Raw genomic sequence first — 13241 nt, 5'->3', positions numbered from 1 at the left:
TTAACATCATTTACTCCCTTTTTGTCACTTCCAGTGATGATCATATCATCAACATACAGGAGTAGAACAACAATAGAGTCACCTGTTTTCTTAACAAAAAAAGCAGTGTCAGTATAACAAGAAATAAAACCCAAACCGATTAATACATTACTAAACTTGTCATACCAAGCTTTGAGAGCTTGCTTAAGACCATATAACGCCTTTTTTAATTTCAAAATTTTACCATTTAAATTCATGCTCAGAGGTGGTTCCATATGAACTTTTTCACCCAATTCTCCATTTAAAAAGACATTCTTGACATCCAGTTGAAAAATGAGTCATTTTTTAATAGAGGCTATTGCAATAAGGGCTCGAACACTAGTCATTCGAGCAACAGGTGTAAAAGTCTCATCATAATCCACCCCATATTCTTGGGCATATCCTTTGGCTACTAGTCAAGCCTTAAATCTTTCTAAAGAACCATCACTTTTAGTTTTTACTTTGAAAACCCATCTACATCCAATGGGTTTCTTGCCATTAAGGGGATCAATGATTTCTCAAGTTTGTGCTTTATTAATTGCATTAAGTTCAAGTTCCATTGCTTCATTCCAATGGGCATATTGGTTGACATCATTATAATGGGATGGTTCATGGAAGGAATGAAGGGCTAACAAACAAGCTCGAAAATTTGGAGAAAAAAAATCATAAGATACAAATCAATTAGGTTTTTTAGAAATACGATTTGATTTCCTTTGAGAGGATTCTTCTAACGATTCGTTTTGAGAGAATTTTTCAAGGGCACGAGGAAGATTATTTTCATTTCTTCTAGTATAAACTTGTGTATGACTTGTTATATTTTTATTTAGGTTTTCATGTAGATCATGTTGCTCATCATTTTGAGGTTCAATATGATCCTCAATGGCAACTTCAGGAGGTTCAATAGTTTCAACATGATCGTCTATGCATTTTTCTTGAGGTAACAAGTCAAACAAAAAAGAATAATCAACATTTTCATTTAGGTTATGCAAAAAACCATTTTCTTCTTCTAGAAAAGCGACATCTTTTGAAATATAAAATTTTTTATTTAATAGGTCAAAACAACGGTAACCTTTTTGTTTATCACCATATCCTAAGAAAATACATTCAATTGCCCTTGGAGAAAGTTTATCGTTTTTGTGGGTTAGAACAAAACACTTACATCCAAAAACTCTTAGTCTTTTATAGTCAGGAGACATATTGTAAAGTTTTTCAAACGGAGAAAGATTTTTCAAAGAGGTCGAGGGCATTCTATTAATTAAATATGTTGACATTAGAACAACTTCTGCCCAAAAAGACTTTGGAATATTTTTGGAAACTAATAGAGTTATTGTTGTCTCTATTATGTGTCTATGCTTTCTTTTCGCAAGACCATTTTGTTGCGGAGTGTTAGGACAAGAACGTTAATGAAAAATTCCATTTTCTCTCAAATATTTTTAAAACTCATTGGACATGTATTCTCCTCCCGAGTCGGATCTAAGAATAGACAGGTTTCCTAAAAATTGATTTTTAATCATTGCATGAAATTCTTTAAAAAATGAGAAAACCTCAGATTTTCGGTTTAGGAAGTAAATCCATGTAAATAGAGTAAAATCGTCAATAAAGACAACGTAATGTGAGAAACCTCCTTTAGATACAACAGGAGAGGGACCCCATACATCGGAATGAACAAGTTCAAACGGCCGTGTAGGAACATAATTTCTTTGAGAAAATAGAATGGCTTTGGATTTCCCCAAATGCAATCTTTACAAGTCATGTGTTTGTCTTTACAAGTATTGTCCAAAAAAGGAAAAAGAGACATCTTCAAAAATTTTGGATGACCAAGTCTCTTATGCCAAACCTCAATACTTTTGACATTTACAAAATTACAAAATGACTTGGATGAAAGGTAAAAAAATCCATAAAATAAAGATCGCCCCTCCTATGGCCTTGCCCAATCAGTTTCCCTGACTGGAGATCCTGCACAATGCAATCTTTAGGTGAGAAAGAGGCTTGGCAACCATGATCAGTAATTTGGGAGACCGAAAAGAGGTTTAAGTTAACTTTTGGGACAACTCTTACTTTAAGAACAAAAAAATTTTGAGAGGATTTTGAGTCAAGTGTTCCAATACTTTTAATTTTTAAAGAAGTCCCATCGGCCGTTGAACGAAGACTTAGGGTTGGAAAAAACATTTGAAAGAGAATTTTTGTGAGATGTCATGTGAAAAGAAGCACCAGAGTCTAGTATCCACATACCTGGAGGTGATGATGAATAAGCTATGGCGGCTCCAGAAGTCGATGTTGAAGAAGTCTTGAGAAGATGTTGGAGGGCTTCGAAAATTTGGCAAAGAGTTTCTTTGATATGTCCTCCATTAATATTTTCTTCTTCCTTCTTTGGAGTGTTATCTCCAATCGGGACCACCTTTCCTTTAAGCTTAGGACAAACCGGCTTAATATGCCCGGTTCATTACAATAGTGACAAATCACTCCCTTTCTATGCCCATTGTTTTTTGAAAAATGAGGTGGTCTATAAGCTTTTACATTGGTTCCCGGGCCTACTAACGACCAAAATTTCATCATTTTTAAGACTTATGCCAAGACGAGTTTCCTCTTGGCATACTTCGGCAAGAGCATCTTCAATAAGTAAGACTTTACTTCTATGAAGAAGAGATGCCCTAACTTGTTCAAATTTGGGCCTAAGCCCATGAAGAAATTGAAAGAAATGCTCTTTTTCAATTTGTTCTCTTCTAAGCTCAATATCTTTCGGAGCTATCCACTTGGGCTTAAGAAGAGCAAGTTCATCCCAAAGAGGGGTTAAAGCACTAAAATAATCACGGACACTCGTGTCCGCTTGTCTAGTAGATCTAATTTTTTCTTGATAAAAAAATTTGTCTAGCTAGATCTTTTTGGGTATACATACCCTTAAGGAAGAACCATGCTTCGTTGGCTCTCCTAAACTTCGCAATGTTGGCACAATTCTTAATATCAACATTCATAAATCATGCCAAAATTTTGGCATGATTACTTTCCCAATCTTCTACCTTGGATTGATGCTCATTAATGGCTTTGATGCGGTCATCACCATCTAGGGATTTTTCAACACCTCCTCCAATTTTTGTGAGCTTTAATTTAGGTTCAAGAGTGGTGTCCATCACAAAGCCCCGCAACTTCTTACCTCTTAGATGATTTTCCATTGCCGAAGCCCACATGAGATAGTTTGTGCCATTGAGTTTGAAGGAAAGCTCAACTCTTGATTCATGCTCCATTGATGACGGAAATGATAGAAAATGAAGAACCCCAACGATCTTTCAAGAATATTGAAAATCCAATGGCTTTGATACCATGTAATGAAAATAACGGAAGCACCAACAATCCAAAAAGATCTCTTAGAAAGAGTCAAACCAAGAGCCAATAACACAAGCACGTAGAATGCCCAAATAACCCACTAAGGGGTAAAGTGCCTAAAAGGCAAAAACTGATATTATTGAAGAGAGAGACAAAGTGGGCTGAAAAAGTCTTATTTTACAAGTGAGAGAGTTTCTCTATTTATAGAGGAGCTAACATGTTAAGAGGGACCATAAAGGGGCTCCCTTCTAGTCGTTGGGAGCCCCAACGATTATAAATGTGACCGTTGGGGCCCCTTAATGGTTCAAATACAATAAAACAAAAAAGGGAAAAAAGGAAAAATAAAAAGATAAAAGAAAGGAAAAGAAAAACCTAAAAAAACAAAAAGTACATTATAATTTACCAAAATACCCCTATCGGGTATTTGGATAAAAAAAAGATGTATGTATATATATACATATATGTATATATATATATACTTATATATATACAAATGTATATATATATATATAAGTATATGTATATATATATTTATATATACATATTTTAACAGTATACATCACTTCTACTTTGTCACAGGAAATACTGATTGCAATTTCAGATGATTGTTCAACCGCTGAACTATGGAATATGTTGGCTCAAACTTATTCTCAAATGTCAGAAGCAAAAGTTTTATATCTCAATTAAAGAAGGGAACCCTGTCTGTTATGGAATATCCGAAGAAGGTAAAAAGCATCACAGATCAGTTGGCTCTTGTTGGATGTGCGATTTCAGAGAGAGATAAGGTGCAACAAGTTTTAAGCGGACTGGGAGCAGACTATCATGTTCTTGTCACGTCCTGAAAAAACTGCCTTGGGCTGGCGTATTTTGTGAAGAAATCAATAAAGGAGTGAGGAGAGAGAACAAACTCTTCTTGGGGAATCGACAACCACTCTCTTTTCTCTTAATGACTGCACTAATACATCATTAAGCTTAATAGGGTTACAATATTTTACATGGATGAAACTACCTTGTATTAGTAATACATATTAGATTAAAATATAAAACATGCATGTGCTGTATCAGATATGGATCCTCTACTGGATCCATATCCGGTCCATATTCTAATACGTCCCTCACATGCTTGCCTGTTTTACCCAGTTTTGAAGATTTACGGGCTAAACTTTTACATCATGAGATCAGTTTGAAGAACCTTTCTGATGATGATGGTGGGCAACTTGACTCACAAAATGTTTTGGCTACTAGGCTGGTTTATGGACAAGGTCGTGGTGGAGGAAATAACCATCGCGGAGGTAGAGCTCAAGGACGATATGGTGGGCAAGGGGGACGTGGATTGCTTCCTACCCCAAACCTGCCTCCTAATTCTCATGCAGGAAATCCAAGAAATATTCCCACATGCTTCTTCTGTCAAAAAAGGGGGCACATTAAAGCTGAATGTTGGTTCAACCCTCAGAACAAAGGCAAGAATTCTATTATTCAGTCAAAAAAGCAGACTGATGGGAATAAATCTAGTGGAGATGATATGCAACAACTTTTATTGGCAGCTCTTTCAAAGATGACTAGCACAAAATGACCAGGGAGTATGGTATATAGATTCTGGGGCAACCACCCATGTTACGGGAGATGCAGGTAAACTCTCGAACTTATCTCCTTATTTTGATAACGGCAGTATTGTCACTGGAGATGAAACTCATCATTCCATTTCTCACATTGGGAATGCCATAATACCCTTCTTAAATTCATCCATTAAATTGTCCAATGTTCTACTTGCTCCTAATATCAAAATAATATTATTTATGTTTCCAAACTTGTTGATGATACACATTCTTCTGTCGAATTTACCCCCTCTTCTGTGTATTTTAAGGACCTTCAAACGAGGGAGACGTTCGTTAAAGGGGAGTGACGAGGAAATATGTATATCTTCAAGGAAGATCTTTTTGTTCGTGTTTTTGTTCTTGTCGTCTTGAAGCCTTCGTTGGAGTCCGATGAATCCTCTTCTAAATGTCTTCTTAGTATGTCTAAATGTAATAAGTCAAATATTTGGCATATACGACTTGGTCACTGTAGTTCCTCTGTTGAAAAGCTTGTAAGAGATAATCTTATCTCCTCATCTAGTTTGAGTCCTATTTTTGATAATAAGAAATGCACAAGTTGTCAATTGTGTAAGAGTCATGTTCTTTCAATTCAATTAATAAAAGAGCTTCAAGACCTTTTGACATTATCTATTCTGATGTATGGGGTCCTACATCTACCTGTTCTTTTTCGGGAAGTCGATACTATGTTGTTTTCATTTATAGTTATTCTCGTTATACCTGAATATACTTCATGAAACATAAATCTGAAGTTCTTCAATTGTTCAGAACGTTTCATGCCTTTGTCAAAACTCAATTTTTGTCAAATTTTAGAAATTTTCAGTGTGATGGGGGAGGTGAGTATACTTCAAATTACTTTATTGCTTTTCTTCGAAACAATGGAATAAGTTGCAGAGTTTCTTGCTCGCACACACCGCAACAGAATATTGTGGTTGAACGGAAACACCGCCACATTGTTGAGTGTGCGATGAGCATGTTGCATGCCAGTCATATTCCTATTGAGTTATGGACAAAAGCTTTTCACTCTGCGGTTTATATTATAAATTGTTTGTCTATGGTCATTTTAGCCAATAAATCACCTTATTATACTCTTTTTGGACAACACCCAGATTATTATAATTTACGAGTTTTTGGTTGTATTTGCTATGTGCATATTGACAAATCATTAAGAAATAAGTTTCAGGATAAAGCCTCTAAGTGCAGATTTATGGGATATGCAGATGATTATAAGGGATATCGTTGCTACGAGCCTCTGTCCAAGCATGTTAAGATCTCTAGAAATGTGGTTTTTGATGAGCAGAATTTTGAAGATGGACATTCTTTATAAAATACGTGTCATAATGTTGAAGTTTATTCTCCATGGTTGAATGTCGAGTTGTTCACTAACATCAACAGAGAGTGTTCATCTACTTGCAGTGTTGCTCCCATGCCTATTCTTGCACCAAATGAAACCTCTTGCACAACTCAAATCGAGATTAACAATTTGCCGCCCAAGGAGATTGAGAAGTTTTCAGGACCAGTCTATACGAGAAGAGCAACAAAAAATATTTCCACCATTCCTGATGTGATTGTTGATGAACCTGAAAATCATTCCTCTATTAGGAGATCAGAAATAATTCGATACTCAATTCAGAGATGGGTCAGTTATGATAATTTCACTCTGGATTTTCAGTTATTTTTGTATTTTTGTCACAGGTTGAAAAGCAAGATGGTTCACCTACTACCTTCTATCAGGCAATAAAGTCATACAAGTGGATAGAGGCAATGAATGATGAAATGGAAGCGTTACATGAATGCCAAACATGGGAAGTTGTTCCCAGACCCAATGATAGAAACATTATGGGATCTAAGTGGGTTTATAAGATCAAGTATAAACTTGATGGGAGCATTGAACAACACAAAGCAAGACTTGTTGCACGTGGTTTCACTCAAGAATATGGTCAGGATTATGATGAGACTTTTAGTCCTGTGGTCAAGATGGGGACAATTCGTATCATACTATCTCTAGCCGTCCATCACAAATGGACATTGAGCCAGATAGAAGTAAAAAATGCTTTCCTTCATGGGGCTCTTAAAGAAGAAGTTTATATGGAACAACCATGCTATTCTTGCACCAAATGAAACCTCTTGCACAACTCAAATCGAGATTGACAATTTGCCGCCCAAGGAGATTGAGAAGTTTTCAGGACCAGTCTATACGAGAAGAGCAACAAAAAATATTTCCACCATTCCTGATGTGATTGTTGATGAACCTGAAAATCATTCCTCTATTAGGAGATCAGAAATAATTCGATACCCAATTCAGAGATGGGTCAGTTATGATAATTTCACTCTGGATTTTCAATTATTTTTGTATTTTTGTCACAGGTTGAAAAGCAAGATGGTTCACCTACTACCTTCTATCAGGCAATAAAGTCATACAAGTGGATAGAGGCAATGAATGATGAAATGGAAGCGTTACATGAATGCCAAACATGGGAAGTTGTTCCCAGACCCAATGATAGAAACATTATGGGATCTAAGTGGGTTTATAAGATCAAGTATAAACTTGATGGGAGCATTGAACGACACAAAGCAAGACTTGTTGCACGTGGTTTCACTCAAGAATATGGTCAGGATTATGATGAGACTTTTAGTCCTGTGGTCAAGATGGGGACAATTCGTATCATACTATCTCTAGCCGTCCATCACAAATGGACATTGAGCCAGATAGAAGTAAAAAATGCTTTCCTTCATGGGGCTCTTAAAGAAGAAGTTTATATGGAACAACCACTTGGATATGCGGAAGGAGATCCTAAGGCGTATGTCTGCAAATTAAAGAGAGCCCTTTATGGTTTAAAACAAGCATCACGGTCCTGGTTTGATAGCTTTTCTCTCAAAGTTCAAAATCTTGGTTTTCGCAGATGCACTCTTAATCACTCACTCTTTATCTTCAGGGATGAACATACAATCACATTCTTATTGATTTATGTAGATGACATCATTATCACGGGCAACTCTTGTAGTCATATGGAATAGAAGTTGTCAAGAAAGACAATGTGTTGACCCCTAACACAACATAAATATACCCTTGACTTGTTAAGTAGAGTAGGGATGAAAGATTGCAAGCCTTTAGCTACTTCGAGCATTTTACAGCAGAAGTTGAGTTCCCATGATGGAGACTTATATGATGATTCCACCAGATACCGAAGTATAGTTGGAATGCTCCAGTACCTTACCTTCATTAGACCTGACATTGTCTATTCTGTAAATCAAGTGTCTCAATTTATGCATGAACCTCAAACTGGGCACATGGATGCAGTTAAACGGATATTGAGATACTTAAAGGGTACGGTAGGAGATGAACTTGTTTACAAGAGGAATCTTATAGATAATGGGGCTCATAAAATCTTTATCTATACAAATACGGATTGGGCAGGAGATCCAGATGAGAAAAGGTCAGTTTTAGGCTATTGTATATTTCTTGGCAGCAACATTGTATCTTGGAGTAGTAGAAAACATAAGGTTGTTGCCAGATCTAGTACTGAGGCTGAATATCATTCCATGGCAGTGGCTACAACAGAAACTACGTGGGTTAGACACTTGCTAACAGAATTGAGAGAACCTATCTCAAGATCATTATTATTGTTTGACAATCAAAGTGCGATAAATATTTCTTTTAATCCCATTCATCATAGTCGTACTAAACATATCGAGATAGCTCAACATTTTGTCAGGTAAAAGGTTGAAGAGAAAGAAATTGAGCACTGAAGATCAAGTGGTTGATATGTTTACAAAGGGGCTAACCAAATATAATTTTTGGTTCTTAAAAAGCAAGTTGTCCATGATTGAAGATCATGCACAACTTGAGGGAGGCTGTTAAAGATGGCGTGTTATGGTTCTGGATTTACATCCGATTCAGATCCATACTTTAGTTTCTAATTTGCATATGTGCATATACTTGTATTTTGTATTTATAATCAGGGACATTATCGTCCATACTATTTTTGTAAAACACTGTATATAAACACTTCTCTAGGTCACGATATTGACCTATTCTATGCAGCAACCTCCTATCTTTCTCTTCCTCTTTCTCCGCTGAAGGTTGCCGTGACTGGAAATACAAAGTCTTACAGTTTCTTCCTGACAAATTTGAGCAAGAGCCTCACTTATAAAAGGAGCCGAAGTCCTATGAAGCAAGGAGGACCTAACTTGCTCAAATTCCGATCGGAGACCATATAAAAAAGAGAAGATTTTCTCTTTCAACTTGTAATTTTCTCATCTCAATAGCCAAACCTTCTCATTTTGGTTCTAACATAGCTAGTTCATCCTAAATAGGAGATAAGATACCATAAAAGTCTCTTACACTTTTATCTCCTTGTTTGGTATTACGTACCTTGTCTTGAAGATAATATAGCCTAGTCATATCTTTTTGAATGAATGTGCTCTTTAGGAAGATCCATACATCAAATGCTTTTTTAAATTTGATGATGTTGGTGATGATCTTGAACTCCTTAGTATTCATGAACCATGAGAGTATTTGAGCATTGCTAGCTTTTCAATTTTTCAACTTGTTTTAGTATTCTGGTAAAGCTTTCTCTTTTTCTTCTTCGGATAGAGCTTTGACTTGATCTTTTTCTTTTCTTGTTAATTTAAGTTGAGGTTCATTAGTGGTTCCACTAATAAACCCCCAAAGCTTTTTACCTTTGATGTGATTTTTCATTGCGGTAGCCCACATCAAATAGTTGCTTTTGTTGAGCTTGTAGGAGATGACGAAGGCGAAATCTCTTTCTCTCATAATGAAGAAGGCTTGTGTATGAAGACTAAAGATTGAAGAGCACTACCATAAAAAGAGCAATTCCAAGATAACTTTCAACACTTTAAGAGCCCAGAGCTAATGAAACAAGATGTGCACAATCACATTGCCAACGAAGGGCTACACAAGTGCACAAATATATTGTTTCTAATGGATCGACAACAATCTCATAAAAGAGATATACTAAAACACGAATTCCACAAGAGCACAATGGCACAAATTCCACAAGAGCACAATGTAAAGACATATTTTTGTATATAGCCAATATGCTTAGAAAAACATGTTTTACATAGACGGGTGAGACTATTTATAGAGCCTCACATACATTTGAAAGGGAGGCAGTTGCCTCCAACATTCATATTTATGACCGCTGGGGGCACTCCAACGACTAGTTTGACTGCCTCTCCAATAGTCATTTTGACTGACATAACAAAAAAAACAGAAAATGAAAACAAAAAACAAAAAAGACTATTGGACTGTATTGTATTACATACTGTTAAATGACCAAAATGCCCCTGATATACGTATATTGTATAAATATATGTATATCAGTTAAGTATAAAAATATATAGACTATTTTAGCAGGTATGACCCTCAAATGTATGCTCATCGTAAATAGATATAATAATTTTATTTATCTGGAAATTGCAAATAAGAAACAGATAAATAGATGCATATGTCAATCAGAAGATGATGCAGTCAATTGATCTCAACAACAATAGAAGCCATTGCTTGATGCTCTTTTTGTTGAAGAGAGATGCATCTTGCATTAAGTCTGTCTTGGGAAGAATCCTTGATGGTCACCATTGCCTGTCAAGTTCTTTATGCCATATATGCTCCAACTCCGGTTCTGGTGTTGACTGTGTATCCTTCAATCAGACTGCTCAGTTTGACCAAGAAACTGATTCTGCTATCTTAGTTAAAGTGCCTAATGCACTTCTGGTGCCTTCTTTTTCTCAACTCCCTTTGAACGATATTTCCCTCTTTGGTGGCTAGAAACTACACAGGCATTCTTGGAGGTCTTTTCTAGGTCTTTATCCTGTAGTGATATTATGAACAATGCATTGCTATTAGTGCTGTCAATGGATCTGATTTGTACTGGGTACCTGACCTGACCTGAAACTGAATTCCTGGGTATGTGCATGAAAAGTGACCCGAATAATATTCGGGTCGGCCTGAACCTGAACCCGAGCGATATGCAGATCAGGTTTGGGTTATGATTTTTTCCAGGTACCCGATCCGACATGAGTATTTTATATGCATTTTCAGTAAAAAGTAAATTTCTGAAATTATGCAGGTCTGGGTTTGGGATTCCATTTTCGTGGCCTGGAAAAACCCGAACGCAGCAATTTGTTATATGGATGGGTTCGGGTAATACACTGATGGGTCAGGTACCCGTCCTGTTGACAGCCCTAGTTGCTATGCTATGTGTTATGCCATCAATGAATTTTCTTATAGTTTAGATATTATGCTATAATGATTATTAAGTTTGGAAATATGCAAAGCAACACAATTGGGCAAGAGAACTGTAAATTAATATTAATTTAAAATACACATATATCATTGGAAAATTGTAGCTGTGTGTGTGTTTGCATGTGCGCATGTGGCAAGAGAACTGTAAATTAACATTATTGTAAGTTACACATATATCACGGGCAGATTATAGCTCTGTATGTGTGTGTGATTTCTTTGCTTATTTGTAGCATATAACTTGATGAATTTTACAGCTGTTCCTTAAATCAATCTATTTGTGTTTGGCATTTTTCTTATTGCAGACCGAGCTTGCATTGCAGTTGTGCTGGGCTATCGGCGAGCATGGGGGTGGAGGAATATCTCACAAAGACACTGCAAGAGAGCTTTTTGAGAGCTTAGAATTGCTTCTATATGAGAACATCTCATCTAGGTTGTCATTGATACATTCCAAGTTTTAGTTGATCTAATTTCTTTCTTGTTGAGTTTGACTAAAGAAATTTCCCTTCCTGGGCCATTGTCCTCATGCAGTCGCCTTGGGTTAGCCAAGGATCCCACTATCACCTCGGATGGAACAATCTTTGGGAAGTCATCACAAGCGAGACTTCTCTGTTTTGTCATAACAGCTATAGCTAAGCTTGCTACACACCACCGGGAGTTACTTCCAAGGGCCCGTGTTTGTCTTGCCAAGGTTGGTTTGAATCTGACATGGACATGTTAAAACCTAGTTTGAATTTGGTGATTCGTACACTCTATTGTAGGTTGCTCGATCTCACAATTCTTTGGACATGCGTGTTTGGAGGCGTGCACGTGACTATTTGGGGTTAATGAATGAACCTGCTATCTGCTTGTCTGTACTGGGTCCTGTTAGTGGTTGTCGTCAAAGCCCTGGAACTGTTAACTGGAGTGAAGGAGGTTCAAAGATGGTAGCTCATATTCCATTTTATATTCTAAGCGAACAAGAAGGCAAGTATAAGGGAAAAATGAAGAATATTCTTGCATCAAATTTCAATCCATTAGAAACCTCTTCAGTGTCATTAGCAATCATCCTTGTGTTAGACCCAGCAATTTGCATGTTCTTCCTTTCGCTTCTGTGGGCGATGTTTGTTGTTGCCGAAGTATCATTCAGATTGGTGTTAGATTTCTTGGTCCAACTAATAAACACTATCTTATTGTGTTGCAGGCCCACCATTTCACGATTTTTCCTTCTCAGATGTCTTTCCTAGCCAGTGATTCTTAATATGGTCGGACTATTGCTATGGATGTTTCTATCTTCTGTTTCTTAGTTTGGCCAATATCTGGTTTCTTATTTGTATCCTAATTTGCCTTTTTGCTGTGGATTAAGAGTTGTTTTTCTTGCCATTTGTGTTTCAATTGGGATGAAAGAGTTCTCTTGTTATCCTGATAAATCGAGTATCTCCTCATGTTGACACTCTTCTTCAAATCTGGGAACCGGAGGTGCCAGCTTTTGATGATACTGTTTTCACACAAAAAGGCCATTCCCCTCTGAATTAGATTAAAAACTTTTCTTGGCAAGTTTCTTTCTCATGCTAAACAGAAAAAGCAAAGGGATACCGTGCTTGTCTTGGATTCTTGAGAAAGTATTCACTCTAACAGTCCAACATCCTATGGCTGATCATGTTCAGCACGATAACTCATGAATTCAATATTATGAATGTCGCTTTCTCCTATCCTTTGAAACGAAATGGCAACTTATTCACTTTATACACGCGCACACACACACACACACACACACACACACACACACATATATATATATATATATATATATATATATATATATATATATATATAGAGAGAGAGAGAGAGAGAGAGAGAGAGAGAGAGAGAGAGAGAGAGAGAGAGAGAGAGAGAGAGAGAGAGAGGTTCCTGGTGGGGTCTATGAGTTTTGAAAGGTGAGATTTCTGAACGTGTTATGTTCTGACTGCTTTGTGCATAGTTCCTTATCGTGTTTTGTACACTACTTTCATTGGAGTAAATGGTGCATCTGTTGCTTTTTCGCAACGTCTACTGTGCGAATTATC

The 13241-nt window shown here is 36.7% G+C and overlaps 1 protein-coding gene across 2 annotated transcripts in view; it reads left to right on the top strand.

The window, feature by feature from the left end:
- The window catches only part of LOC149834769 (AP-5 complex subunit zeta-1), a 116818-nt gene extending 104086 nt beyond the window's left edge, over positions 1–12732 (top strand). For both annotated transcript variants that reach the window (XM_090011539.1, XM_090011540.1), the window contains 4 exons: positions 11502–11629; positions 11728–11887; positions 11958–12162; positions 12380–12732. In XM_090011539.1, coding sequence (XP_089867665.1) covers positions 11502–11629; positions 11728–11887; positions 11958–12162; positions 12380–12429 — 543 coding nt within the window. In that variant the 3' untranslated portion in view covers positions 12430–12732. The remainder of the gene's footprint in view (positions 1–11501; positions 11630–11727; positions 11888–11957; positions 12163–12379) is intronic.
- The last annotated feature ends 509 nt before the right edge of the window (positions 12733–13241 follow it).

Source organism: Nuphar pumila, chromosome 6, assembly GCF_984573655.1.
Source record: "Nuphar pumila chromosome 6, dmNupPumi1.hap1.1, whole genome shotgun sequence".
Taxonomy (NCBI): Eukaryota; Viridiplantae; Streptophyta; class Magnoliopsida; order Nymphaeales; family Nymphaeaceae; genus Nuphar; species Nuphar pumila.
This window is presented reverse-complemented; position numbering and strand designations above follow the sequence as displayed.